The sequence below is a fragment of the Pseudomassariella vexata genome, assembly GCF_002105095.1.
Source record: "Pseudomassariella vexata strain CBS 129021 chromosome Unknown BCR38scaffold_8, whole genome shotgun sequence".
In the NCBI taxonomy this organism is placed as follows: Eukaryota; Fungi; Ascomycota; class Sordariomycetes; order Amphisphaeriales; family Pseudomassariaceae; genus Pseudomassariella; species Pseudomassariella vexata.
Window position 1 is genome coordinate 730,156 of NW_024467963.1, and position 24,817 is coordinate 754,972.

At 51.4% G+C, this 24,817-nt stretch overlaps 9 protein-coding genes across 9 annotated transcripts; 7 read left to right on the forward strand and 2 right to left on the reverse strand.

Moving 5' to 3' along the window:
- The first annotated feature begins 556 nt into the window (after positions 1 to 556).
- Positions 557 to 2,313, forward strand: BCR38DRAFT_221723 (acyl-desaturase). The gene is made up of 2 exons (XM_040854253.1): positions 557 to 910; positions 964 to 2,313. Exons 1-2 carry the CDS (start codon positions 637 to 639, stop codon positions 2,097 to 2,099), a joined length of 1,410 nt encoding a protein of 469 aa, XP_040714771.1. The 5' UTR covers positions 557 to 636; the 3' UTR covers positions 2,100 to 2,313.
- A 1,924-nt stretch (positions 2,314 to 4,237) lies between these two features.
- On the reverse strand, positions 4,238 to 7,481 carry BCR38DRAFT_344434 (SNF2 family N-terminal domain-containing protein; the record flags this gene model as incomplete). Its single annotated transcript, XM_040856103.1, has 2 exons — positions 4,238 to 7,047; positions 7,103 to 7,481. 2 exons carry the CDS (start codon positions 7,479 to 7,481, stop codon positions 4,238 to 4,240), a joined length of 3,189 nt encoding a protein of 1,062 aa, XP_040714772.1.
- Positions 7,482 to 8,326: 845 nt separating this feature from the next.
- BCR38DRAFT_435916 (uncharacterized protein) lies at positions 8,327 to 10,121 on the reverse strand. Its single transcript, XM_040860417.1, has one exon. The coding sequence runs from the start codon at positions 9,626 to 9,628 to the stop codon at positions 9,158 to 9,160; it is 471 nt and encodes a 156-aa protein (XP_040714773.1). The 5' UTR covers positions 9,629 to 10,121; the 3' UTR covers positions 8,327 to 9,157.
- A 1,252-nt stretch (positions 10,122 to 11,373) lies between these two features.
- Positions 11,374 to 13,775, forward strand: BCR38DRAFT_345607 (phosphatidylinositol 4-kinase type II subunit alpha; the record flags this gene model as incomplete). Its single annotated transcript, XM_040856191.1, has 2 exons — positions 11,374 to 12,821; positions 12,872 to 13,775. 2 exons carry the CDS (start codon positions 11,374 to 11,376, stop codon positions 13,773 to 13,775), a joined length of 2,352 nt encoding a protein of 783 aa, XP_040714774.1.
- A 582-nt stretch (positions 13,776 to 14,357) lies between these two features.
- On the forward strand, positions 14,358 to 15,592 carry BCR38DRAFT_435919 (uncharacterized protein). The gene has a single exon (XM_040860418.1). It carries the CDS (start codon positions 14,780 to 14,782, stop codon positions 15,446 to 15,448), a length of 669 nt encoding a protein of 222 aa, XP_040714775.1. The 5' UTR covers positions 14,358 to 14,779; the 3' UTR covers positions 15,449 to 15,592.
- A 1,044-nt stretch (positions 15,593 to 16,636) lies between these two features.
- Positions 16,637 to 17,518, forward strand: BCR38DRAFT_435921 (uncharacterized protein). The gene is made up of 2 exons (XM_040860419.1): positions 16,637 to 17,143; positions 17,223 to 17,518. The coding sequence occupies exon 1, from the start codon at positions 16,673 to 16,675 to the stop codon at positions 17,036 to 17,038; it is 366 nt and encodes a 121-aa protein (XP_040714776.1). The 5' UTR covers positions 16,637 to 16,672; the 3' UTR covers positions 17,039 to 17,143; positions 17,223 to 17,518.
- Positions 17,519 to 17,865: 347 nt separating this feature from the next.
- Positions 17,866 to 19,974, forward strand: BCR38DRAFT_221845 (UMTA methyltransferase). Its single transcript, XM_040854254.1, has 10 exons — positions 17,866 to 18,137; positions 18,192 to 18,303; positions 18,364 to 18,549; positions 18,822 to 18,913; positions 18,971 to 19,152; positions 19,207 to 19,386; positions 19,442 to 19,535; positions 19,597 to 19,666; positions 19,730 to 19,743; positions 19,802 to 19,974. Exons 1-10 carry the CDS (start codon positions 18,130 to 18,132, stop codon positions 19,848 to 19,850), a joined length of 987 nt encoding a protein of 328 aa, XP_040714777.1. The 5' UTR covers positions 17,866 to 18,129; the 3' UTR covers positions 19,851 to 19,974.
- Positions 19,975 to 21,023: 1,049 nt separating this feature from the next.
- Positions 21,024 to 22,141, forward strand: BCR38DRAFT_435929 (Yqey-like protein-domain-containing protein). The gene has a single exon (XM_040860420.1). It carries the CDS (start codon positions 21,201 to 21,203, stop codon positions 21,798 to 21,800), a length of 600 nt encoding a protein of 199 aa, XP_040714778.1. The 5' UTR covers positions 21,024 to 21,200; the 3' UTR covers positions 21,801 to 22,141.
- Positions 22,142 to 23,264: 1,123 nt separating this feature from the next.
- Positions 23,265 to 24,806, forward strand: BCR38DRAFT_435931 (mitochondrial ribosomal protein subunit-domain-containing protein; the record flags this gene model as incomplete). Its single annotated transcript, XM_040860421.1, has 1 exon — positions 23,265 to 24,806. The coding sequence occupies one exon, from the start codon at positions 23,265 to 23,267 to the stop codon at positions 24,804 to 24,806; it is 1,542 nt and encodes a 513-aa protein (XP_040714779.1).
- Between the last annotated feature and the right edge of the window lie 11 nt (positions 24,807 to 24,817).

Consider the following 24,817-nt stretch of genomic DNA (forward strand, 5'->3'; position numbering starts at 1 on the left):
TTTCGTTCTAAAGTTACAGAATTTGGCGTAACCTTACAGAACTCTCTTCCACGAAACTTCCAGTGGAAGAATGAATTATTCTACGCTGGAACCCTACGACGAGACAGTAGCAATGTATCAGATTGCCCCAGAGACGGACTGCCTTACAGGTCCACCAATCAATCATCTTGCACGCAACGAGCAAATTCCCAGGTGGGAAGGACCCTGGAATGCAGAGGACCCCACCCACCTGTGCGGCTTGCACCTGTGCAAGTTCCCAACAAAATGCCCCAACATAGTCAAACCATGTCGGACCGGGGACTGCAAGAAACAAAGCTCACAATCAGCATCGAACAATTTGACATCCAACCCCAGTAAATCTGGGTCTGGATGCTCTGTCAATGCCCCTACCCTGAAAATCTCCACGTTTTGCAACTGTAATTCGCCCCTTCCGGCCGTCACTCCCCGCCAAACCCAAAGCCAATCCTTTCCCTGAATCCACCCGTTGGACAGATAAATATTCCTGCACCCCAAACCATCTACTCTTCCCTTTCCTTATTACAGCCTCACCCAGAATTTGTCAATTCGTTCGTATCTCGAGGGGTCGAACAACAGATATCTACCCCATCGACCACAACCATAGCGTCTGAGTCCAAAATGGCAGAGGCCAACGGTGCTGCGCCGCTCCTCGACGGCACCAAGGACTACCAGCCTCTCAGGAAGAAGATGTACGACCTGAAGAAGCCACACATCACCGAGTTCCCCATCACCTGGGGGAACTGGTATAAGCACGTCGACTGGCTCAACACTTACTTCATCATCGGCGTACCCCTGATGGGATTTATCGCTGCATACTGGACGCCTCTTCACGCCTACACGGCCATCTTCGCCTTTCTCTACTACTTCCAAACCGGTCTCGGCATCACAGCTGGTATGTTGAGCTTCCCGTTTTTCTGCCGGACCACTTAGTTAACTCGATAACAGGGTATCACCGACTTTGGTCCCATACTTCATACAAGGCCACCGCCCCGCTCAGGATCTACCTGGCTGCCGTCGGTGCCGGTGCGGTCGAGGGCTCCATCAGATGGTGGTCGAGGGGCCACCGTGCTCACCACCGCTACACCGACACCGAGAAGGACCCATACTCGGTCCGCAAGGGCCTGCTCTACTCGCATATCGGCTGGATGGTCATGAAGCAGAACCCCAAGCGCATCGGCCGAACTGACATCAGCGATCTCAACGAGGACCCCATTGTCGTTTGGCAGCACAAGCATTACATCAAGTCGGTTCTCTTCATGGGCGTCATCTTCCCCATGCTTTTCTGCGGCCTCGGCTGGGGCGACTGGCAAGGCGGTTTCATCTACGGCGGCATTATCCGCATCTTCGTTGTCCAGCAAGCTACCTTCTGTGTCAACTCGCTTGCCCACTGGCTCGGTGATCAGCCGTTCGATGACCGTAACTCGCCCCGTGACCACGTCATCACCGCCTTGGTCACTCTCGGCGAGGGCTACCATAACTTCCACCACGAGTTCCCGTCCGACTACCGCAATGCTATCCAGTGGTGGCAATACGACCCTACCAAGTGGTCCATTTGGCTGTGGAAGCAGCTTGGCCTGGCCTACGACTTGAAGGAGTTCCGCCAAAATGAGATCGAGAAGGGCCGTGTCCAGCAGTTGCAGAAGAAGCTCGACCAGAAGCGCGCAACTCTGGACTGGGGTACCCCTCTGGAACAACTACCCGTCATCCACTGGGACGACTTCGTTGCCGAGGCCAAGAATGGTAAGGGGCTTGTCGCTATTGCCGGCGTCATCCACGACGTTACCGACTTCATCAAGGACCACCCTGGTGGCAAGGCCCTTATCGGATCAGCCATCGGCAAGGACGCTACGGCAATCTTCAACGGTGGTGTCTACCTACACTCCAACGCCGCCCACAACTTGCTGTCTACCATGCGTGTTGGTGTTCTTCGTGGTGGCTGCGAGGTGGAGGTCTGGAAGCGAGCCCAATCCGAGAACAAGGACGCCATTGTTGTCAACGACTCAGTTGGACAGCGCATTATCCGCGCAGGAGATCAGGTGACGAAAGTTGTTCAGCCTATCGCCAGCGCCGATGCAGCATAGTAAACAGTTACGAGGGAGAGCCAACAATGAGATGAAAACAAATTAAGCACACGGCGTTTGATTAGAGTTGCACTTAGGCGCGCCACTAGCGCCGACATGGGAGTGTGGTCACGAGACAAACGATGAATAGGTTGTACATATTGAAGCTATGCGGCAAGCAATGTCGTATGAGCGAACCAGGAGCAGCTAGTCAGTTGCATTGATTTGGCGTTCGGGTTTTGACAATGGTCATTAGTCAGGGTGGAAAATTTGGCACCGCAGTATTAACAAACAACCACTTGTTCAAAACGAGCAAAGCGAGATTCAGGGCGTATGTGTCCCCGAGAACAATGATATAAATTTTATTCCTAATTATATATTTGGCTTCTGGTGTGGTCATAATTTTGCCTAACTGCGAGAAGTATTCGTTGTCTATGGTATGGTCTTGAATGCTGGTAGGCAAGCGCTCAGCATGGAATTATGTTGTCGAATTTGTCGACGGGTTTGTTTCGGCAGTGGTGCATTGTGGTCGGCGTCATCCGTCACATGCCAAAAGTGTTGTTAGTTTGGCACATCTTCGAACCCGTCTGTATGAGGTAACTAGGCCCGAGTGATGAAACTCAACATATTGTTTTGTTGTACGCTGATTATATTGTGCCCAACGTGTTTTACCAACATTTCCTGGTGTTTCTCGGGGCCGAACGAAGCCTTGGCTTCGTGTTGTCGGTGTCACATGCCAGCCCAACAGAATATATCCCCAGAACTATGACGTGGGATCCAGCAACGGAGTAGGTGGGCTGTCTTTGGGTCTGGTGTCGGATGAGGAAGGAATGTCTGTCGTCGCCGTCCACTTCGCCCACGCAATCTGTAGATGTCAGGGTTCAGGGTGTAGCCAAAGTACCGCTTCAGATGCTGGAGGTGGGCATAGAGCTATTCGAATGCAATGGCCCAATTTGCATAGACCCTGCTTATGTCTTGGGGTAAACATGGTCATTCCGTGGGATTTGGACTCGCTAGGTTAGGTGTACTGGTTCTTGCATTAGGGACGGTGGGCAGGTCCTTGCGTATGCTATGCACAGTAACAGCACTTTTCACGTCGTCCAACAGCGATATATGACGAGGTAGAATTACTTGGGTTGGCCCAAGCCAAGAGCAGGTTTTCTGATAAAACATTTCATCGTCTATGCTGTTGGCACTGGCAGGCGCGACGTCTCGTACCGTAGCCCCTACTTCGCGTTTAACACTCGCTGGAATGTTAGACTGGAGTCAAGGTCACGAATTTCGTTATCCAGGGATCCAACGGGCGTTTTTGCAATTGAGGCCTTGGACACGATCCCGCAGGTTCACAGAAACATGCGGAGTCCAGACTGGGATTTCATTAGTTTGCAAGTAGAGTCCCGACTACGCTGGTTGCCCATCAGGGAATCAAGCGTCTCGATCCGGTCACAGATGCTAAGATTGCATGCATATTCACGGTCAAACGGGGCATGATCAATCAAAATCTCTAGTGTGGATTGACTATGTAGGCATGTATAATCTCTGTCTGTCTATGGAGCAAGAATAAAAATGCATTCCGCGGGCGACCGCAGGTGGTATCCGATTGTGAAATATCAAACGAGTTAGCCAGGGTCAGCCCTCTCCTTCCCGTTCCTTAGGAGCCGACGCGGCTGACTGACCATACAGGATCATATCCATTCCCACCCCTTCCTGAACGCCTGAATTCCTCAGTCAAAACACACTCGCCATGGGTTGTGATATGGCCCCTGTCCACTTTTGGGGATGCCGTGCCACAATGAAATCCAGAAGCCCTTTACCCCCTCCCCCCCCAGTCGTAATGTCTTCAAGCATCTTGGGCTATTTTGATTTAGTATATGATGCCAGTTGCGGGATCGTTCGCCGTATCACACCGATGCAGGGTGACGTGAGATTCATGGAACCATCTAGGTTAGGTTCTGCGTGTTCGGGAGACCTCGCTGCCGTCTAGGCTCCTTGCGAAATCACTTCCTCAAAAACTTCATTTCCGTGTACGCCTCATAAATGCAGCATATTGGCGTCCATCCAGCAGGTATCGTTGTCGCGTATTTGAAATCGTAATTTCCGTCCGTCCCCATTCGTAGCAAGCAAAAGTTGGTTCGTCTGAATAGCCGTGGTAAGCTACCTCACTTGAACAGACTGCGCAAGTCCTGGAGCTTCTGCTTCGCTGCCTCAGCCTTATCCATGACCTGAGAACGGTCCATACTGAGGCTCGCCAGCTGTTTCTTTTTGTCTTGCAGAGCCAGCATTTTCTCTTCGATACTGTTCTGCATGATGTAGCGGACGGTTCGAACAGGTCGCTTCTGTCCCAGCCGGTGGACGCGGTCAACCGCCTGGGCCTCTGCTGCTGGGTTGTATTGCGGTTCCATGACGTATACGTTGTTGCCAGCAGTCAAGTTGAGACCCAGGCCACCAGCCATTATCGAGACCAGGATGATATGCACAGCATTGTCCTCCCGAAATTTGTCCATGGCATGAGTGCGTGCTGTACGACTCATCTTGCCGTCGAGGCGGGTGTGTGTAATACCGACTTTGTCAAGTGCGATCTCAATCAGATCCAGATGAGATGTCCAAGCAGAAAACACCACCGACTTGAAAGGTGGCTCGTCCGGGTTGTCCTCACTCTGTTGCTTGCTCTTCAGGAGGTCTTCTACGAGAGCCTTCGTCTTGGTGTGCGGTCCACCATAGCAGTGGGCATTCATGATCTTGGCCTTCCGGCTCGAATGTTGATGGCCGTCATGCTCAACTTCAGCTCGGTCTTTGCGAAGCTCCACGAGAGCATATTGGATGTATTGATTGCAGAAGGAGCAATTGCCAGACCCGCTACTACCAGCTTGGTCGTCCCAAGTCGGCTTGCATGCGGCACAGAAAAGATGGAAGCAGCCGGATAGGTATCCCATAATGGGTTCCTCACGTTCGGCATCTACATCGTTGACCTCGTTGGAACCGATCTTTCTAGCGCACAAGAAGCATTTGTCTTGGCTAGTTTCCTGCATCAACTCGAAAGCCTGATAAGCCCGGGCTTCGGCAACCGCTGGCTTCTCCGTCTCGTCATCGCTGTCAAGATCGATTGCTGAATCCTCTGACATGCCTTGAACGAGCTGCAGGTCTTCATCACTGAGAAGTTCTCGGCCATGCGCCGAGATGAGCCGAAGCCGGAGAATAGACTGCAGAATGTGGATGTATGTTTTGCCGCCCACCATTCTCTCACGACCCTGGGCCAGAACCTGAACCTTGTCTTGGGCATTTCGCTCGAACATTTTGTACAGCTTCTCCTCCGAAGGCGCAAACTTCAGCTTGATGACGTGATCCTGTCTCGGTGGAAGATTGATCTTGTCCTTCAATCGTCTCAGAGTAACGCTGTCGACAAGAACTCTGAGCTTCATAACAACGTCCGGATCGCAAACTTTGAAAGGTGCCACGATGTATTGAGTAAATTTGTTCTTGTCGTCAAACGGCTTCAGGCGGATAAAGGCGAGCAGAGCTGCAAGATCATCCAGTCTATTCTGTACTGGAGTACCTGTAACAGCCCAGCGGCGGCTGGCCTGCAACCGACAAATAGCCTTGAACTGCTGTGTTGACTGTTCACGGATCATGTGAGCCTCGTCCAGTACCACTCTGAACCAACCCAGCTCTTCCAGCGGGTATTGGCCACTCTTTCCTCTGTGGCGGTTACTCAGCTCCGTGGCCACAGATCCGTAGGTGGTCAGAACAAGATCAAATTCGGCAAGCTTCCTTAAATCCTTGATTCGGTTCGACCCATGGTAGATGTAGTACTTGAAAGTCCCTGGCACGATATGGGCTTTGATCTGCTCTTCCCAATTTGTGATTGTGCTGAGGGGACAGACGAGCAACGTCGCTCGTACATTGCGCGTCAATCGTGTCAGATCCAAGGATTGCGCGACTGGTGGTTCAAATCCACGCGGGCCTGGCTTGTTCTTTCTCACTGAGGACGTATGTGGCTGCACAGGTGCAGACTGCGACCACTCCACGGCCGCGTCGAGAGAGCTTGTGACCAAGGACAATATGCTCAAAGTCTTCCCCAAACCCATCATGTCAGCAAGGATGCCGCCATATGTCTCTGGTGGAGGCTGGCGACACGTATCCCCAGTAATCACGTTGTGGTACTGTTTCTGCCCATTGGCGCCGAAGCTCATCTGCCAGATGGAATTAGGCGTCTTGCCGTTCTCAATAAGCTTGCGCGGCTGCTCTTTCTTGGTCATGAAGTACAGGCCTTGCTTCTGGTGCTCTAGGAGCTCGGTCTGGATCCTCGAGTCTGGCTCCATCAAGGGAAGGTCTTCACTCACAGTCAAGGAGTCAAAAACTCCCATGACTTGACTGCGAATCTCTTCGACGGTCCTTATTACTGGTGGCGCTTGAGGCATTGGCGCAGGTGCATGGGGTCTGCTCGCCGGCGGGGCCATAGGTCCTACCTGGATTTGTGGATTCTCATACTTGACGCCAGAATCAACTCGGATAGGATTGCGCAAATACAGTCCCCTGATAGCCAGGTGCCTTCCTACAGTTCTGGCAGATTTGCGCGGGCCATACACGATTAGCACGAGCGGATAGGCCTTGGAAATCTCTTGACCAGCTCTTTCGTCGGGCTCCTTCCGCCTGGTGCCGATATGGCAGTCGGTTCTGAGCTGAAGGCGAGAATCGAGAAGTGGCGAAAGACCTGACGAAGTGGCTGGGTCAACTCGGCCCACAACTTGTCGCGTATAGTCCTTCGCTTGTATGATATTGGTGGGATCATTTTGTCTTCTGTTTAGCACGATTTTGACTCGGGGCCAATACGCGTCCCCCCCAAGGGCGGTGGTTCCAGGCTTGGGGCTCGGTACGAGGTGACAGTTGAGCTTGACGTCCTTGATCATTCCGTAACAGACCTCTTGATCCTGGGGGTGTGGGCCTTCCGTCACTTCGCCATCAGTGTCCACTGGAATTCGTCAGTCTTTTCATTTCTCTTGGTAACAAATGCAGTATGGGCTTACCTGTCTCGGTAAGATCGACCGTGGGCACATGCTTGTTTGGAGGTATTCTTGCTGCCTCTTCGCGCTTGTCTTTCACATACTGCCCCATCATGCCGCTTCCGCCACTTCCAAAACCATGGTTCTGGTTAGCTGTATCGTCGGTCTCCACCTTGCGTCGTTTCGGTTGAGGGACCGAGCTCCGTTGTTGAATATTGTGCTGGCGCTCAAACATGTTGCCAAAACCGTTTACAGGCGTCGGGTTATGACTGTGACTATCGTCGAGGTGAGAGTAGTATGAAACCGGCGTGCTCGTGTTCGACACAGAACCATCGTTTGGGCTGGAGAACTGGAAGTCGAGTGACGCCGAGCTCCCAGACCGGTTCAGCCCATTTGTATGCATCGGTTGTGCCGAGGCTTCATTGTTCGGGGCGGAAGCGTAGACTCGTGGGTTCAGCAGCATCGCGGGCTTCAGGCTGAGGTGCGAGGCATGGTTTGCGAAGCCGTTTGCGGTCGAGCCTTTGTGAGATTGATTGTAAGTATCATCATAGGACTTTGCTGCAGACGGAGGTGTAGAGTCGCACTCCATCTCTGGGAAAGGAATCGAGCTTCTGGCTCTTTTGTGACCAGAGCCTGGGGCAAATTGATAGGAGAAGTTAGGGTTGCAGTTACCGTTGTTTGAGGCCATGGTCGCTGCCCTTTGCGCGGCGCCCGCAGATGAGGCGCGGCGAAATGCAGACTTGACTTGTTAAGGGACAATTGTCAAAACGAAGGATGCATGACAAGAGTTGTCGTCGAAGGTGCTCAAGAGTGGTCGTTGCTGGTTGGGATGGTGGGGCCGGCAACATGAAGCTGTGACGAAAGCGTTGAGAAATGCGCCGAGGGGGTGCCGCAAGGGAAGGAATGAATCGAAAGAGGCGATGTTTGGGTGAAGAAATCAGACAACAATGGGCATTGTTTTGGAGTGTTCTGCAGCGGCGTGATGAATAAAATCAATCAGGTCACGAGAACCTTACAACAACAGCAAAAAAAAGTCGCGTTCTTCAAGGTTAGTGTATTTGAACTCCCAGATCAAGCTCTTGCCTTGCGTGCCTATTGATCATCTGTTAGTAACTGGTACGAGGGTATCTGCATGTGGAGCTGGAGCTAGTCGCCCGTATCCGCTGATAGGCGATTGGGGGCCAGCCTACCGCACTATAAAACCCCACGTCAAGGCTCGTCCCACCTCCAAAGGCAGTCTCGATTGGTCCCATGACCACCTTGGACCACCTTAAGTCCGGAAATAGTCGTTACTTTTGCCCACGTGCTACTACGCAGGGGCCGGCTTTACTGCTTCATTGTGGATAGTTGACGGTGGCCGGTTCTGCAGCATTCAACATGAAGTTATCACGCATTTCCACTCAGGTGTTTCAAGTGGACTTCGATAGTCCTAGTTCTACGAGTAGCTACCGTTTGCTAAACACGCTCAATTTTCCGTATACTGACTTAATGGACCATCAAAAATCAGTTGCTAGCAAAGCCCAAGCGTACGAAGACACACCCAAGAAACCACCTCCCCCCCCTTGCCCCGCCCAAGCCTTTTCACAAAACCAATAAAATATAAAATAAAAAGCAAACTCCCATTGCCAGTGGGCGTTGCGGCCGTTCTTTACATGAGTGGACAGAACGCCTTTGATAATATCTCAAAATCAGTCAGCTGCCATCCGTAATACAACGTCAGGAGTACATAAGCAACAGTCGACAGCCGCCCTAGCGAAAACTCCAGTCCAAGGCTTTCCCTACACCACCTGCAGCTGAAAACGCGCTATCGCGGAAAGTTAGCGCTTGGTAATGAGAGTGACTCGACAAATGCATATATATGCACGCATATCCGCGATGCTGGCTAATATTTAAACCCGCAAGAGACACCATCATGTCTATCTCGGTGCTCGTTCACGACAACTGTCCCCTGTTGCGACGCGGCTGGCTTTCTTCTCTGACCAATGGGCGTCCACGAGCCATATCTGCGTATCTGATAATTCTGATTGTTTGAGCCTCGCCGTCTGCGATTCTCTAATTCAATCCGGATGTAAGGAGCGGTCATCCCTCTGGCTTGAAACTCATGGTCGTGCCTTCAGCTCGAATAACGATCTCGTGCCTGGGGAATAATGTTTGCTCGGAAGACTTTGAGGCAGGTTCGTGATCTCGGCTTCGGGTTCTAGTTCTGTGTCGTCTTCGTTTGGGAAGATCGTGGACATTTACCGAACGTGATCTAGAGGGAGATTGGCTCCGGTGGCGGTTTAATTGAACGACACGCAACAGCTTACGTCTCGTGGGCGAAAGCGATCCACCTCGTAGGCGAGACGTGTTTCTCGACGCGTCCACACGCGATGTTGACCGATGTCTGGACCGGCCTCGAAAGGTCGCAGAGCCGCCTGAAGGAATTTGTGCCGCATTTACGAGGAATGGTGGTGGGCTTCGGCGTCTCTTCCGCCCCCTTTCCCGTTGCTCGGGCTCTGGGGATGAAAACGTGGACATTGTGATTTCGGGAAGCGTCGTTTGCGTGGCCATTTTGCAGCGTAGTCAATGACAACAGATTATGCCATTCGGATGTTGAGTTTCATACGACAGGACCGTCTTTTCGCAGCGTGCCACTGGGTTGCTTTTTATGTGGCCCAAAGGGGTTGTAAAGCAGATGGGAGGAGAAAGGGGGCTTTAGAGCTTAAATAAGATGAAATGCGCCAATGCTCAGAATCTTGTGGGGGCATTTACAGGTTGTGCGGATTCATACGAGATACCACAGATGGTTGAACCGACCATTTCAGGCCTCTCAAGGGGCATGTATCGCGGCTCTTTTGGCCGAGAATTCGATAAGTTTAAGTAGCAGAGTTAGGATGTTTGGGGTTCAACTTTGAAGTTGGTTAAAAGAGGCAATCGAAGAGATGGGAATACTCAAAAGGGGGCCTTTTGCATGGAGTTGCATGGAGTTGCATGGAGAGCCAAGATGTCACTGCGTTAAGGGACGAAAGATCAACGTAAGTCGCTCGTCTCAGCTAGAGCTTACAGTGAAGTTGGAAGATCAGCATGGTTCCTTGGGAATCTGGCAATGTTCCTATTCAGCCCTAGACCGCGATACAATTGGCCGGGGCTGATTGTAGTAAACTCTCTTCACAATGCATGGTCTAGCGCAGGTCTATTTACTTAAGTAGTAGTGGAACTAAACTCGCCGGCAGTCGTGGCCTTACATCCTCAAACCTTTCAAGAACCTTCTCAAGTATAATTGAGAGCAAAACGCAGAGCAAGGGGCTTGGAGCCGGTGCTCTGGACTATTGATCCCAGGTACGACTTTGAGCCTAGATAGCTCGGGTCTTTCAACCTATTGAATCGTGAAGGAGTGTGCATGGTGCTACTGGCCGAGTGTCGATCGCATGATCTCTGATGGTAGGTCGGTTGAATTTATCAAGGTGATCTCCTGGCTTTGGGTAGTCGTCAAGCTCGGCCGCATTCATGATTGCTTCCGTCAATTCCATTTGGAGATGTGTTCATCATTTCATCAAAAACATATCCATAAGAGTGAGCTCCGGTATCTCAGCCCGCCTGAATGTGGTGTTTCGGTGGCCTAGTCTGAATGACGGCAAATACCTCTTGGAATACATGTAGACTGCTATGGAGGCATCCAAGCTAACCCATCTGACGGGCAAGTTAAGGCATGCAACAAAGCATCCGCATTCCAATCCACTTACTTTGAAGGTTTAAGGCCTTGGTGCATTGAGCTGATGACCCCAATCGTCGATGGATCGAAGCTCCCCCAACTTCGAAGCCTCCAGGTTGCGATTCGTTAAAAAATTGACAGAGTGCGGGGGAGCAGGGGTGCCTACATGTCAAAGCACGGAGATTTGGTCAGAAAGACTCCGACGTCCCGACGTTGCACTCTGGCCTAACTAACTGAAAGTACACAAGCGCTCCTTGGAGAGGAACGTGACGTGACTGCTTCCGGCCAGTTCACACCAACGTTTACCAGCAATGTCCGAGATAGTTCAACTCAGACCAACACGCTGATTATCTCCAGTGTTGCTTGGATGGTTATTTTCACATTATTCATCTTCTGATAACATACTTGAGTTTCGTGAGGCCGCCTTCCTAAAACGTAACACGTTGCACTCATCAAGGAGGAGCGCGACGCAGAACATCGATACCCTTTCTCAGCAGCTTGTCTGTAGTCAAGAGAAGCTAACCAACATCGTGTGATAGCTGGCACAATGATATAACGGTATTTCGATATACATAGTCATCGCGATCTCGAAAACACTACGACGATGCCGCGAAACCGTCCACCAACCACTGGCTACGAACGGCTAGCTCAGGCCGAGCAATTCAGCGATGACTCGGACGATGAACCCCTGGGACAGAGCTTTGCTTCGCTGCAACCTCAAACCGCCCCGAGGTTTGCGCCCATTACCCAGCCCCGCCCTCACTCGGGTATGGTCTCTCCGAAAGCGCTATCGAAACAGAAGAACCGCCCTAGGAGGGTTAGGAGCAACTCGGGTGTGGATCTGAAGGCTATAAACGCGAGATTGGAGAGATGGGCCGAGGAGATTGCTGCCAAATTCAAAAGGGGGAAGGAAAAGGGCAGGCCCGGAGAGGAAGAGGGACTTGAAATACATTACAGCGTCTTTCAACCTCCAGAAGGAGTACGGCCGATCACGGCCGAATCTCTGGCTGCGGCGTCGAACGACGACGCCATCTTGAAGGCCGAATTCGAGGAAATCGTGCAAAGCGTGGAAACGGCCATTGACCAGGGGATGCATCCAAGCATGATCACGCAGGGAAGTTCGGGAAGTTATTTCGCCCGTAATACGGAAGGGAAAATTGTCGGTGTCTTCAAACCCAAGGACGAAGAGCCGTATGCCGCTGGCAACCCCAAGTGGAACAAGTGGATTCATCGGAACTTATTCCCTTGCTGCTTTGGCAGAGCGTGCCTAATTCCCAACCTTTCGTACGTCAGCGAGGCTGCAGCCTACACTCTCGATCGTCAGCTGCGGACAAATATCGTCCCATATACGGATGTTGTCTGGCTCTCTTCCAAGTCATTCCACTACCCCTACTGGGACCGGCGGAGTTTTTACCGAAAAAAGAAGCCGTTTCCTGCGAAGCCAGGTAGCTTTCAGGTGTTCCTCAAAGGCTTCAAAGATGCCAACGTGTTTCTAAAACAACATCCTTGGCCTGATCAATATTGGTCAGGTTTCCGCACAAGCGACACACACCGCAACAAGCAAAAGAGATGGGCCGAAAACTGCAGGCCTTCAAGCAGGCCTGCCAACTCTGATGATAGCGACGACGATAGCGAGGCGCCTGAGCCGCTGCCACTCGGGCCAGATAATTTTAGGTGGACTCCAAGCTTGAAGCAGTCATTCCGGGAGGAACTTGAAAAGTTAGTCATTCTGGACTACATCATGCGGAACACCGACAGAGGACTTGACAACTGGATGATCAAAGTGGACTGGGAGAGCCAGCAAGTCTCAATTGCTTCGGAACCTCCACAATTCAACGTCAACGCCGTCGATGACGATGACGATGAGCAACCAGCAGGACCTGTGGACTTGCCAGACAGGGGCGATTCGCCTAGCACTCGATCGCATCCTTACCAGGCACAAAAGCCCATGAATGCAAGCAGCGCATCGGCAGTCAGAGACCCCAAGATATCCGTGGGTGCCATTGACAACTCTCTGTCATGGCCTTGGAAACACCCTGATGCCTGGCGAAGGTAGGTCTAGCCGTCTTGCTCTATGTTCTGAGTACTAAAAAAATGTACAGTTTCCCTTTTGGCTGGCTCTTCTTGCCAGTCGATCTCATCGGCCGCCCCTTTTCTCAAAAGACCCGAGATCATTTCTTACCTCTTCTCACTTCTACGCATTGGTGGAGCGAGACTCAATTGGCCATCAGGAAGATCTTCCAGCTGGACCCGGACTTTCAAGAGAAAATGTTCTCTCGCCAAATGGCTGTCATGAAGGGGCAAGCCTGGAATGTGGTCGAGACACTCAAGACACCAGACCACGGCCCGTTGGAACTGACTCGGCGTGCCAAAGTCTGTGTCTGGGACGATCTTGTCGACGTCCCTGTAGCGGTACCCATGCGCGTCGCCAGTACCGAGATGCGCCGCAAGGCTGAGCCCGAAGCGCGCGATGCCATTGAAGAAGAGATTGACATCGGTGCAGCCAATTCATCCACCGCAATTGCGAACCAAACGGATGACTTGCTCGGTCTCCCTAGCCAACTGCCAAACCCCGGCCGTTTCGAGCTGTCTACTCCGCGGGCACAATCTCCAGACGACACGGAGCGCACAACTCAAAGCTCGCCCAACGGCAAAGCCACAGACCCTTTCGATGTACTCGGAATGACATCTACAAGCAAATCTCGTCCTACAATAGCCAAGGCAGCGCCACGAGCAAGTTATCAAGGGCCATCACGGCCCCAGCTCAATATGTACACACCACACCGCGAACGGAGGTTCAGCTTCGCCACAGCGGCCACGCGACGGAGTAGTAATTCGATCGCGCAGCAACTGTACGGCGACCACGGTTACGGGGAGGACGATGTCGATATGGAAGGTGACTTGGGATACGCGGCCGCTGAGGGCATGGAGGGCAATAGACGGAAGGTTATTGTAGAGCGGTTGGAGACGGTGAAAGCAAGGAATCCAGTGTTTACTTGGTGTTAGACCTTGAACATTCTTGGAAGAGGCCTGGATGCCTGGGACGACGACGCCTGAAGATCTGGGTTGGGCTGCACATGCTAGAAAGGGGATAAGGGGGGGGTTGGGCCAAACAATATTCTCAGGGTCCTTCCAAAAATGCGAGGCATGGAAAAGACGATTAAAGATTATACCATCTGCATCGGGTTCCAGGAAGGGGATTATACAGGACAGGCAGTCACGTTTGCGAACAACAGCATATCATTGGCTCATTCAGAATTGTTTGGTTCATTGCTATGGTCTATCTAGATTTGCGTCCAAGTTTTAAGAGTTGGTACGGGCATGAATTTGGACGTGACCCATCATTTGGCGGAAATCCCGTCATCACTTGATGATGCGGGAAAGTTCTCGAGAAGTTGATAATCGAAACGGAAATGAGAGGCAGGCAAGCTACAGTATGATAGCTCACTTTACTGCGTGTCGGCAACTGGCATTCATTTGAGTTAGCCTTGTAGGCAAGATGAGGTGGCACCAAACAACGGCCAGCGCGAGATGAGAAATTTGTATGGGCATACTACGGCGTATCGGTAATCCAAGGTGACATATCTCCAGGCGCTCGTCGCATACAATGTGCGCGCTACAAGTCTCGAAGTCTGCAGATGTGACATGTCATGCCGCACATGGATGAAGCTGTTGTGGATAGCCTCTTCGTGTCGGACGAGCCGATGGTTACCTATTTCCACAACTGTGACTACCTAGCCATAGGTACAGGGGCTCGAATCTGCAGTGAGCCATCCGTCCGACTCAGGGCGTTCACTTGGAATGAACCATTGTAATCTGAAGCCACCTTGGTAGTTGACGTGAAACATAAGGAGTCAGTCGGCTGGTTATCCTTCGCTGGCTTACAAGCTCTGACACACATGCTGATTGAAATTAGTTATAAGATGACATGGTATAGCAGCAGGTCGCGTCCTTTGGCAAGCCGGTTTTACAATCGGACTGCTCTACGGGCATGTAGTTCTTGATCGATCATGCTTCACAGCGGGGATGAATGCAGCGAGAGAGACGAGTGGCAATCGAAGCAGAGAATGCTAGCGCCGGTACAGCGTCATTGTCGCAAATCCTGGTGCATCATCGTTCATAATTTCCTGCAAGTGCGTGTTGTCCTCGTCTTCGCTCGATTATCTCGGACGCTAATAAATATACATCAAGCGTATCACCAATCACGGTGCGCTGTTTCGAAACCTACCCTGGATCCCGAGACCTTGGATCCGGGTGTGGCATTCATCCAGAAACATAGACCAGGGCCGTGGGCCAACGCTGCCGTCAGCTGCCGACTGCACCCATATCCTGGTTTGCTTGTGTGGCGTTCGTTCTCCCGCAGCGGTTTCCGCAGGCTGACGGAATTTGGGAAAGAAGCGAGGGTTTCGGTGATGAACTGGCAAGCAGAACCAGCCCTGCTACAGCGTCTAGAAGTTGGATGTCCCGGGGCCTCAAATGCGGCCGACCAATTTCGGCTTATGATCAGCTTCGAGGGCGCTATACCAACGCAGCGGCCTGCACCATATTGCGGTGGAGAGATGATGTGTGCGCCGCGACAGTGCTGTTTTTATTGGGGTACATCGAATGCAACTCACGACGACGGGACATGGGAGACGATCCTCGGTGAGGTGGTGCCCCTCCCGGCCGCACTGGGTTGATGATGATGACATCCGGCCAGCCTAGCGCATACCGAAAGGGATGGGGAACCAAACGAGCCGCTCGAGCCTTGCAGCAAGTTTGTCCGTGTCGTATGCTCCCTTGCTGACAGAGTAAAAAGTTCCTCGCAGCAAAGAGTCGCGGTGGGGGGTTTAATTCTCCTAGGTCCTGAAGACCAGCAGTCTTGGCCAGTTAAATAGACGGTCGGAGACTTGACCCGAGCATCTGGATACGCTAATGCAGAAACGGAGTGAAACACAGTGTTGAGGTTCCACCCTGGCGTAACGGCCGTTGTAATCTTTTCTTTACGTTCAGCACGACGAGAATCTCCAACTGAAAGGGTTGGCCCGCTGAACAAATACGGCAAATGACAATATCGAGTCGATTCCCAGCACGTTTCCTGGATGGAGATATCGAAACGTAATTTTTACGTGTCATCCACACTGTCGGGAGCTCTCGGTGATTAATACAGCCAAATTATATACCAAAATGCAGGGCTGTGGATCACTTATATCGCCTCCTGGCCTCCGGCTTCATCGATGGTTTGCTGCATGTCCAATAATGGATCCTGGATCAGTAATATTGGTGGACAGTAATGTTGAGGTCTCTCATCTGGTCTATTTATATTCGTGTTGATTGAATCCACCGCTCATGTTGCCACACCTCGACGCAGCAGAGCTTCCATTAACTGATCAAAGAGCCCGACAGGTGGGAAGATCGAAGCTTTGGGGTAGAGTAAAGCAGGATCAACGAGTAGAGTGACAAAACAGCATTCTGAATGGGGTATATGTCGAATGACACCATTCAATGGACCATTTGATGGAGACAACGCATAAGCGACGTGACTAGACTGCGCATGTGTTCGAGCCAAGGCCCAACGATACGGCCTATTTGAGATTCCCCGCCGTCGCTCTCATCTCGAACTGTCTCGTTGATGACAATTTCCGTGATGAATGACCAAGCCCTAGATTTGACTCGAGTCGTTACTCGCAATCTCAGGACCGCGGGTGGCATTTGGGAGCTAATAATAGAGAGCTCGGGAACGCCGTTTTGACCCGAACCAATGGGTCCAACGTTTGTTCCGGGCGGGTGTGTTGCGAAGAGATGTGCGGGGGAAGGAACCAAACACGGACTATTTGCTCTAACCGGTGTGTAAGGGTTGGGTGATCCACGTTCACTATCGCTAAGATCAACGACGGGTCCAGACATTGCTTTATGTCGAGGCGATGAAAACAATGCCTCCTTTCTACAATGCGACTTTTGTCAAGCCCATGTCGTGGATTATGGTCATGGTAGTGACAGCAAGTGTGGCGGCTTGCATAGCACCATTGTTAGCCTGCACCCACATCGCAGAAGCGATCTGCAAACACATTTCCATGACACATCCCTGCCTCTCCAGGAGACTTCCTTTCCCGTCTGGGATTTTTCGGTCAGAGATGCTGCCCGCATATGGCACAGGAGCCCGACGCCACGTCTCTGGGACATCTCATCGAGGTATGGCGTCTTACTTGCGCATGGCAGTACAGCATATGTTGGAGAAACGGCCAACCCGACAGCCTGGGCATCCCGTAGTGTCGTGCTACTGTTTCTGAAAATCACCCGCAGGATGGACTGGGGATTGGGAGGAGGAATGGTGGAGGCGTCATTCGGGCCCCGAAGTTCCCACCTATACCAGGTTGCATCCGGGCCAGGCCAACGTGAGTATTTTTGCTTCTCCAGCTGGATATGTCGGCCACGCTTCTCGAAACTGGCTGACACGACTGCTGTTGCCCGCAGTGAAGAAGCAAATCGCTAGCCACGATAGGTTGCCGATAGGTGAGGTTCGAAAATTGCCAGGGTTACTCGAATTCTTTGTGAGACGAGTTCGAGTCGAAGCGGCCTGTGTTTCCACAATGGGCGGATTACAGCGTACCGGCTGCAGCTACTCGCAGTTTTGCGGTCGAGGTGCCTTACGTCAAAGTTGGTAGCGAGATTGCTCGAGGAAAGTGCATTGGTAATTCTGGAGACCTTATTTTAGCTTCGCAACTGGAGGCAACCACGCAAGACTGGAAGCAGCTTCCCTAGTTCCTGCCCCTTTAATGAGTACGAAAGGTACATAATTATTATTGCAGGACTTGAAACATGTTATCCCGTCCACTCTACCTCTTTAGAAGTCAGGTGTACCGAAAGGGAGCCCAGATGTCTGGGTATCTGACCTTGTTCGGTATGATTGTGTTCGACATCGTGCAAGCTGCCGCCACCAAGCATGAGCCGCATTACACCAGATCGGCGGCAGCATGGATTTTGCGGATAGCATGAGGCCTCGGATTATTGCAAAGTCGCTGCAGCCAGAAAAGTAACCTGCTTCAGTTATCTGACAGGGTAAGTCGTGGCTCCACAAGCTGCAATGTTCAATCTACATCTACAATCGATTGATACTGTCAGCTCAGGCTTGTGGACGAGGAGTGGCTCGTTTAATCATCCCTTAACACTTGTTGCATGCTTAAAAGGTGAGAGTCAAGTCTATCAGTTTAATTGGCAGTCGGTCTCTGGTATTCCCTCTTTTTTTCTCATATCCGCCACGAATTAGCCTGCCTGCTGTTGCTTAAGTTCCTTCAATATTGCTTTTTTGTTCTAAATATCGAACCTCCTAGGGGCTGTCGTTAGCTCGGGACAGCCCAACTGTTGGAAAACACAAATCTCAATGGACGAGTGCGCAAGCTCTAATCACCTTGATGTAGCCTTCTTATACTAAAGTTCCTCCAGCGACGAGACCGTGGAGGTTGCCCCCGATTATCATGATACCTTCTATCACCACGACAGGCTGTACCATGTAGTATCGGTCAACAGCAATACGAACTTGGAACCTGTTGATGAGGTAAATGCCTGGAGAGACCCCAGCAAACTCTTACGACACGACTCTTACGTGGTGCACCAGGCTGAGATTGCGCGCCTGGAGAATTGCCACCAGATTTTCTATATGATGGTCGGTGGCCACCTGGCTCTCCCAAACGTTGACCGGGCGGGAAGGGTAAGGGCATCCTCTTTGAGGCGAGTACTCGACTGTGGTACTGGCCCGGCCAACTGGGCCATAGATGTTGCCAACGCCTATCCCTGGTGCGAGGTCAGTCAACGCTTCAGTCTTTGATTTCCAGCACAAGACTTTGAAGCACCCCCCAAATGATCCCCAAGTACATCCATCCTCTTTATCTACCGAGCGTTCCCGGCCGACTAAAGAAACGTTCAACCTCTGATGAAGTTGATGCGCTCATCGTTTAACGATGTATTGATGCCGCCCTCGTCGCTCGGCTAGTTGTTTCCGATAAAGCTGCTGGCCGATATATAATTCTGAATGACGACAGGAACTCTATCCGAAGCTGACAACTGCTTTTCCAGGCATTGGGAACCGACATCAGCGCCAATATGCTACCACCGGACTGGAATTGGCCAGATCGCTTCAGATTTGAACTATGTAACCTCAACGAAACGTACGTAGCAGACTGTGATGAAGATACACGAACCTTGGCTGACCAATTCGTGTCAAGCCTACAATTTGGCCATGATGTTTTCGATCTAGTCAATAGTAGAGGTGTGGCCGGGGGGATCAACGCAAGTCGATGGCCGCAGTATGTTCGAGACATATACCGAGCAGTCCGTCCGGGAGGATGGTGTCAGATGGTCGAGACACACTTCACGGCCCAGTCATTTAACGGCACCTTGCCAAATGGTCAGCTTGTCTGTCGAAATTACTGATGGATATTTGCTCACTATTATCTATCAGATGGCGGACTTAGCCGATGGTCGACGGCATACATGGACTCCATGAGCCGGTCAGGCAAGGAGCCTAGAGCAGGCAGCCAGCTCGCACAGTGGCTGACACAAGCCGGCTTCGAGAACGTTCAAAGCCAGGCGGTGAGGTGGCCCATGTGTGGTTGGTCGGATGGTTCAGGGAGAGAGGATGGTACGTCTCCCTGTTCGCGTTGATACCAATGGAAGGTCTAACAACAATGATGCAGATGCAATAAGGTACGATATCGGGCTTTCAAGTGAGGAAAATATAAGCAGTATGCTATCGGCACTTGCGTTCTATCCCTTGACTGTACTCGAAGGGTGAGTAGACAAGGCGGTGAAAGGCTCGAGTTTTCGCATAGAAGATGCTAACATGCTCCAGAATGGACTTGGCAGAATTTCAGCTGCTGGCTGAACAGGCCAGGCAAGAAGCGAGTAATCCGGCATTCCAGGCAAGTTCGAGTTTTACCTCTGGCAGTTGACAGCTGGCTAAAATGAAACGCTTGTGCATGCAGCCGTATTTCTGGATGTAAGACCCATATCTTCGGTGATTAACGACGTGTGTCTCAACTAACGCGGAGCTTAAGGTACGTTGCCATTGGCCAAAAGCCTCGGCCATCGAGGCGACGGCATTAAAGTAGCGTAACGGCTCACAGTTCGTGGCGCGGGGGTGTAGTACTCATCAGAGCTGGAAATTCTTTGCCAGGGTGTTCCCAGAACTTCAAAACCACCGAAGAATTCCCCTTACAGCCGTTCGCCTGAAGTGTTTGGCTGTCGTTGTTGAAAATTTGTTTGGAATCGGATCGCTGGGTTTCTGGTGTATACAAAGTCTTCGGGAGAGGGTAAGGGATGAAGCAGAGGTCTTGAAGTGGAAAGAAGGAGGTCTACTTAAGGTTTACAAGTTGGCCTGACCTACCAAAATAGAAATGAGCGACGTCCTTTCCCGCACTCTGAGACTGGTGGCTGTCTCGGTACCGGCTGGCTGGGTCACGCTCGGATTCTAAGCATCGCAGGTGGCATGTCAGTTCCCCACGACGAACCATTTAAGTTCTCAACGTCTTCTCGACCGACACACAGCCCTCGAGGGGATCCTGTACAACTTCCTGATTTCTGTGAACTGACTTTGAGATGATATGCGCACTCAATGTATCATCTGAACCTCAACGAGACAGGTAGGCACAGGAAATACCTAGCCCAGTCTGCACACGATCGTTCCAGTTTTCTGCTGTATCGGGACGGCGTCAAAGCACTTCCAACAGATTCGGCTCTTCAAAAGTCTACTTGCGTCTAAGTCCAGCAACACATTCAACTTCACAAATATCATCTTTGGTTATCACGAAGTCTGAAAAAAAGGTCATCTTAGATCTGTATCCCCTTGCGCAACTCACGTACATTTTGATGGCTTTAAGAAAGATGCGGAAGCAAATCCAACATTGCGAGTTCTTCGTATCTACGGTCTAGCTGAAGTACCATGCATACGTCCCTGCTATGATCAGTCACCTTAGTATTGTAGTGATTTGAGTTTGATCCCTAGTCTTTACATTGGTATCTTGATTTCACGGATGCCGAAATCGCTCTAACCTCAGGCAGTCCACAATTCATCCCAGACGACGGGCCGGTGAGCTCCATGGATTGTGCGGCTAGGCTTGCAAGGGTTAGCTTTCTTAAAGTGTTTGGCGGCAACGTTAGTGGGGAAATTCTAAGCCCGCACGTAGCGCCTTCAGCACTTTCACGTGGTGTGGTTGCACTGAAAGTGGATTGGCCAATTCAGCTACAAAGCTTGTCAGAGCTTTTCGTCAAGTCGAAACCAACGGGACAAGAACTCAGCTCCCGGATTATTTACTCCAGATATTAATGAAGTCACAACACACAGGCCGAATCAATCACGTCCCTTGGCAACCCATCAAACGGATGACATCGCGAGCTTTGAAATTCGAAGTCAGCAGCATTGCCCAATAACTCGATCACATCCATTCCTGTATCACAATGGCCTTCCAACCCACTCGCCGCATGGCTCCCAGCCTCCTGCGCGCGCGCCTCGCGTCCGCCGCCCCGCGCAACAGCCCCCTTGTTCGTCTTTATTCTTCCTCCACCGAAACCCCCGCCCCGCCAATGCTGCAGAAGCTCAAAGCCGACCTCAAAACCGCCATGCGCGCCAAAGACGCCCCACGGCTGATGGTGCTCCGGTCAATTCTCTCCTCGACCCTCAACGCCTCCAAGACGGCGAACCCGATCCAGACAGATGTGCAGCTGGTGGCGCTGCTGCGCAAGACGGTGCGCGCCTCCGAGGATGCGTCGGCCGAGTTCAAGGGTGCGGGGAGGGACGACCTCGTTGAGAAGGAGCAGGCGCAGATCGATGTCCTAAAAGAGTATGTGGCCGGGAGCGGTGTTCAAGAGGTCAGTGCCGAGGATTTGAAGGCGCTGACTATGGGCGTGGTGACGGCTATGACGGATGACGGGATGGTGCAGGGCAAGGCGAAAATGGGAGAGGTTATGAAGAAGTTAATGGCGCCTGGTGGGCCTTTGGATGGGAAGGTGTTTGAGAAGGCGGACTTGGCCAAGGTGGTGAAGGAGGTTGTGGGCTAATCGTGAGACGGGCAGATACCTCTGTGTGTGGTCTAGGTGTATTAAAACTGTAAAGCGAAATGTACGGGCCGGCGCAAAAAGACGGCGGAATCTCCACTTTGATACCCCTTTCCAAGCAGAAGCATATGCAAATGGACCTCTTGAATCATTAATGAGCTTGGGAAGGCAAGTGTGACGGTATAATCATTGTTACTTCAACACCTTCACGGACGGAAAATACGGCTCACAGCCCACCTTGTAGTCATAAACATAAGTCAAAAGATTATCAAACACTAGCACCTAATGTTCACCTTGGCCACAATGGCAACGAAGCCATGGTTGACTTAGTTATATGACGTTTGAGCTAGATGTGACTTTCCTGCAAACGACGACTTGCGCCTGGCGGGAAGGTTTGCCACGACGGGAAGCAATATGCTCGCGCCAGGGGCAACCCCTTTTCATGAGAATGCCTTGTGTGTTGAATTGGTTTGATCTTGCGTATTTATAACGTCCCATCTGCTCAACATGTAATCAGCGCTCAATTCAGCTTCGTTGTGAAATCAGTGATATCATAGAATGCCAGGTTGTGGTGTAGTAGGCATGGGAAGGAGTTGCAGCGCCAAAACGTTCTATGTGGCAAAAACTGGAAAGAACAGAATACATATCCAGGAAAGCCCGTAAGTTTCTTTTAAACGAGCCACATGTAATCAGATACAAAGCCAGGAGCTGCGCGGGTCTCCTCGGAATTTAGACCTAATAACTTCACGGTCTCACATCATTGGTATTTAGTTATCACAGTCACCGTGTCCTGCACCGATGCTTCTCTCATACGTTTACTCTACTCCCAGAACGAAGCCGAGTATACTGATTACAGCATTTCATGTTCGTGTTTCCTCGCACGTTAGAACAGCCCCACCAACACAGGTTTGCCAATCACGAGCAAAGTGACGACGTTGAAGTTTCACTCGAGGCGAATTGTAATCGTAGTTGAAACTGTTATTGGATATATTTTTTGATCCCGGACATTTTATTAAGTGTAACAATACGAAGAGTTATACTTCAAAATCGAACGCAACCGACGCTTGCTTAAGAGGGTAAATATACTGTAGTCTGGAGACTTTTGATATGCCTCTAGAGCCTACACGATGATTTATAGGCCACTTTTTAGGGTTAATGGAACTTATCGTAGTGCAACTAATGTTAAGTTGAATTCGACTAGGGTGAGTTTGGATTCGCTAGCAAGATTCAACATCTCCACCTTCGGACAAGAGGTCGAGAAGAGACGAGGAAGAATAATACTGAAATGAAGCGACTAGTAGACACTGGATACAAGACTGCATCGGAGACACTGTTGAAGTGGACGATGATGAGCTGGCAAAGGATTGTATTAGAGTTATGACTTCGTTGTCTACAGGCTTGATGTGGTTAAATGAACCCTATGAGCACTTGCAACGGGATGCATAAAAAATCCCGTTCCGTCCCCCGATGGGAGCACGGGCCGTTCGCCTGCAAAACCCAATATTGATTGATCAACGGCGCCTGCTTAAAGCTTCACGACCACCCAACCTCGGAGCTCGTAAACGAGCCCAGCCTTTGGCCATGGCAACAACATCGCGCAGTGTCTCCCCGGGAGCGGCACTCCTGAGGGCATCGCGTCTCTTCTCTATGCCACAACCTCTACCCACTCCTACCGACCATTCGCAAGCTACCAAACATAAATCCAACACGGCGACGGCTCCATACCCGACGCATCTCTCCATCACCACGCCCTATACGTCGCGACTGGTGGGAGACTGGGGCTTCAAGCGGCCGCTGCCTCTGAAGACAACCCTCAAGACCACCATACCACTTGTGCGCGTCAAGAAGGTCGACTCAATTGAGCAAGTGACCGACTTCCAATCTGCGTCGGACCACACCATCACGCTAGAGAAATTCCAGGAGATGAATCTTAGCATGTCAGTACCAGTCCCTAAGAACTCAAGTGAATCTGGGAAGGTACCACGGTCGGTTTTCGAGGAAGATGGCGACGTCACCGCCATACCGAAGAGCCAACTAGCAAAGACGGAAACTGTGCGATGGAAGTTCCGCGGTCCTTGGCTGGCAGGCATGACAGACGGCCAGTTTGACGAATATCTCAAGAAGACCGTGCGACCAAAACGGTCAGCATTCCGCAATTTTGTCAAGCAGCATTACGCGGCCGAGCTCGAGACAGAACAGCGACAAAAGGCTGCCGAGGAACAACGAGAAGAGCCTGTCGCAGTGCGTGCCCAGGACATCACCGACAAAGCCCTGACAAACTACCTGAGGGAGCTTCGACAGCAGGATCGCGTGACCTTGTTTCGACTAGTGAGCCGCTTTCTGGATCTGGCCCCCGTTTCCAACACATCTCCGGCAGGCTTCTTGTACCAACTCGAGGAATTGAAACCGGAGACAAGGTACGAGGTGAAGAATGACGGCCCATATGCGGAAGCTGGGCCCCCAATGACACACCCGTCGGCTGGTCTGTCGTATCTGAGGACTCAGAGCTACATGGACAACCACCCCGTCTATGGACCGCAGGCAAGCCACGCTCCTGTCAAGGCGAGAGTCATCTTACCAAAGAACGGTTCTGGGTCTTACTCGCCTAAACTCGGTGTGGCAGGTATTGTAGCCAACACCCCCGAAGGAGAAAGCGCATTCAACATCAAGGGCCATTCAGCATCGAGGCGCCTGATCCCTGGTGTCGACAATTTTGATCCTGAGGCAGAGGGTGGAACCAAGGAATATGTTGAGCCAATGACAGCTGCAATCGACCCCAGCGGAAAGATCCAGTTGAAGTTGCAAGATGCCGCCGAAATAGCCGTGAATGTCCAAAAAGAAAGGGTTGGGGAAGCTGACGCCTTTCAGAAGGCGGTGGAGGAAGTCTCTGCGCCGGCCAAGTCATACTATCAAACACAGTTTACGAAGACACGAACACCATCATCAGGTTCAGCTCGAATTGGCAGCAGTATAAGCTATGGGTTGAGTGGCGGAGGACGCTCTCTGTAAATTCAGCGTGA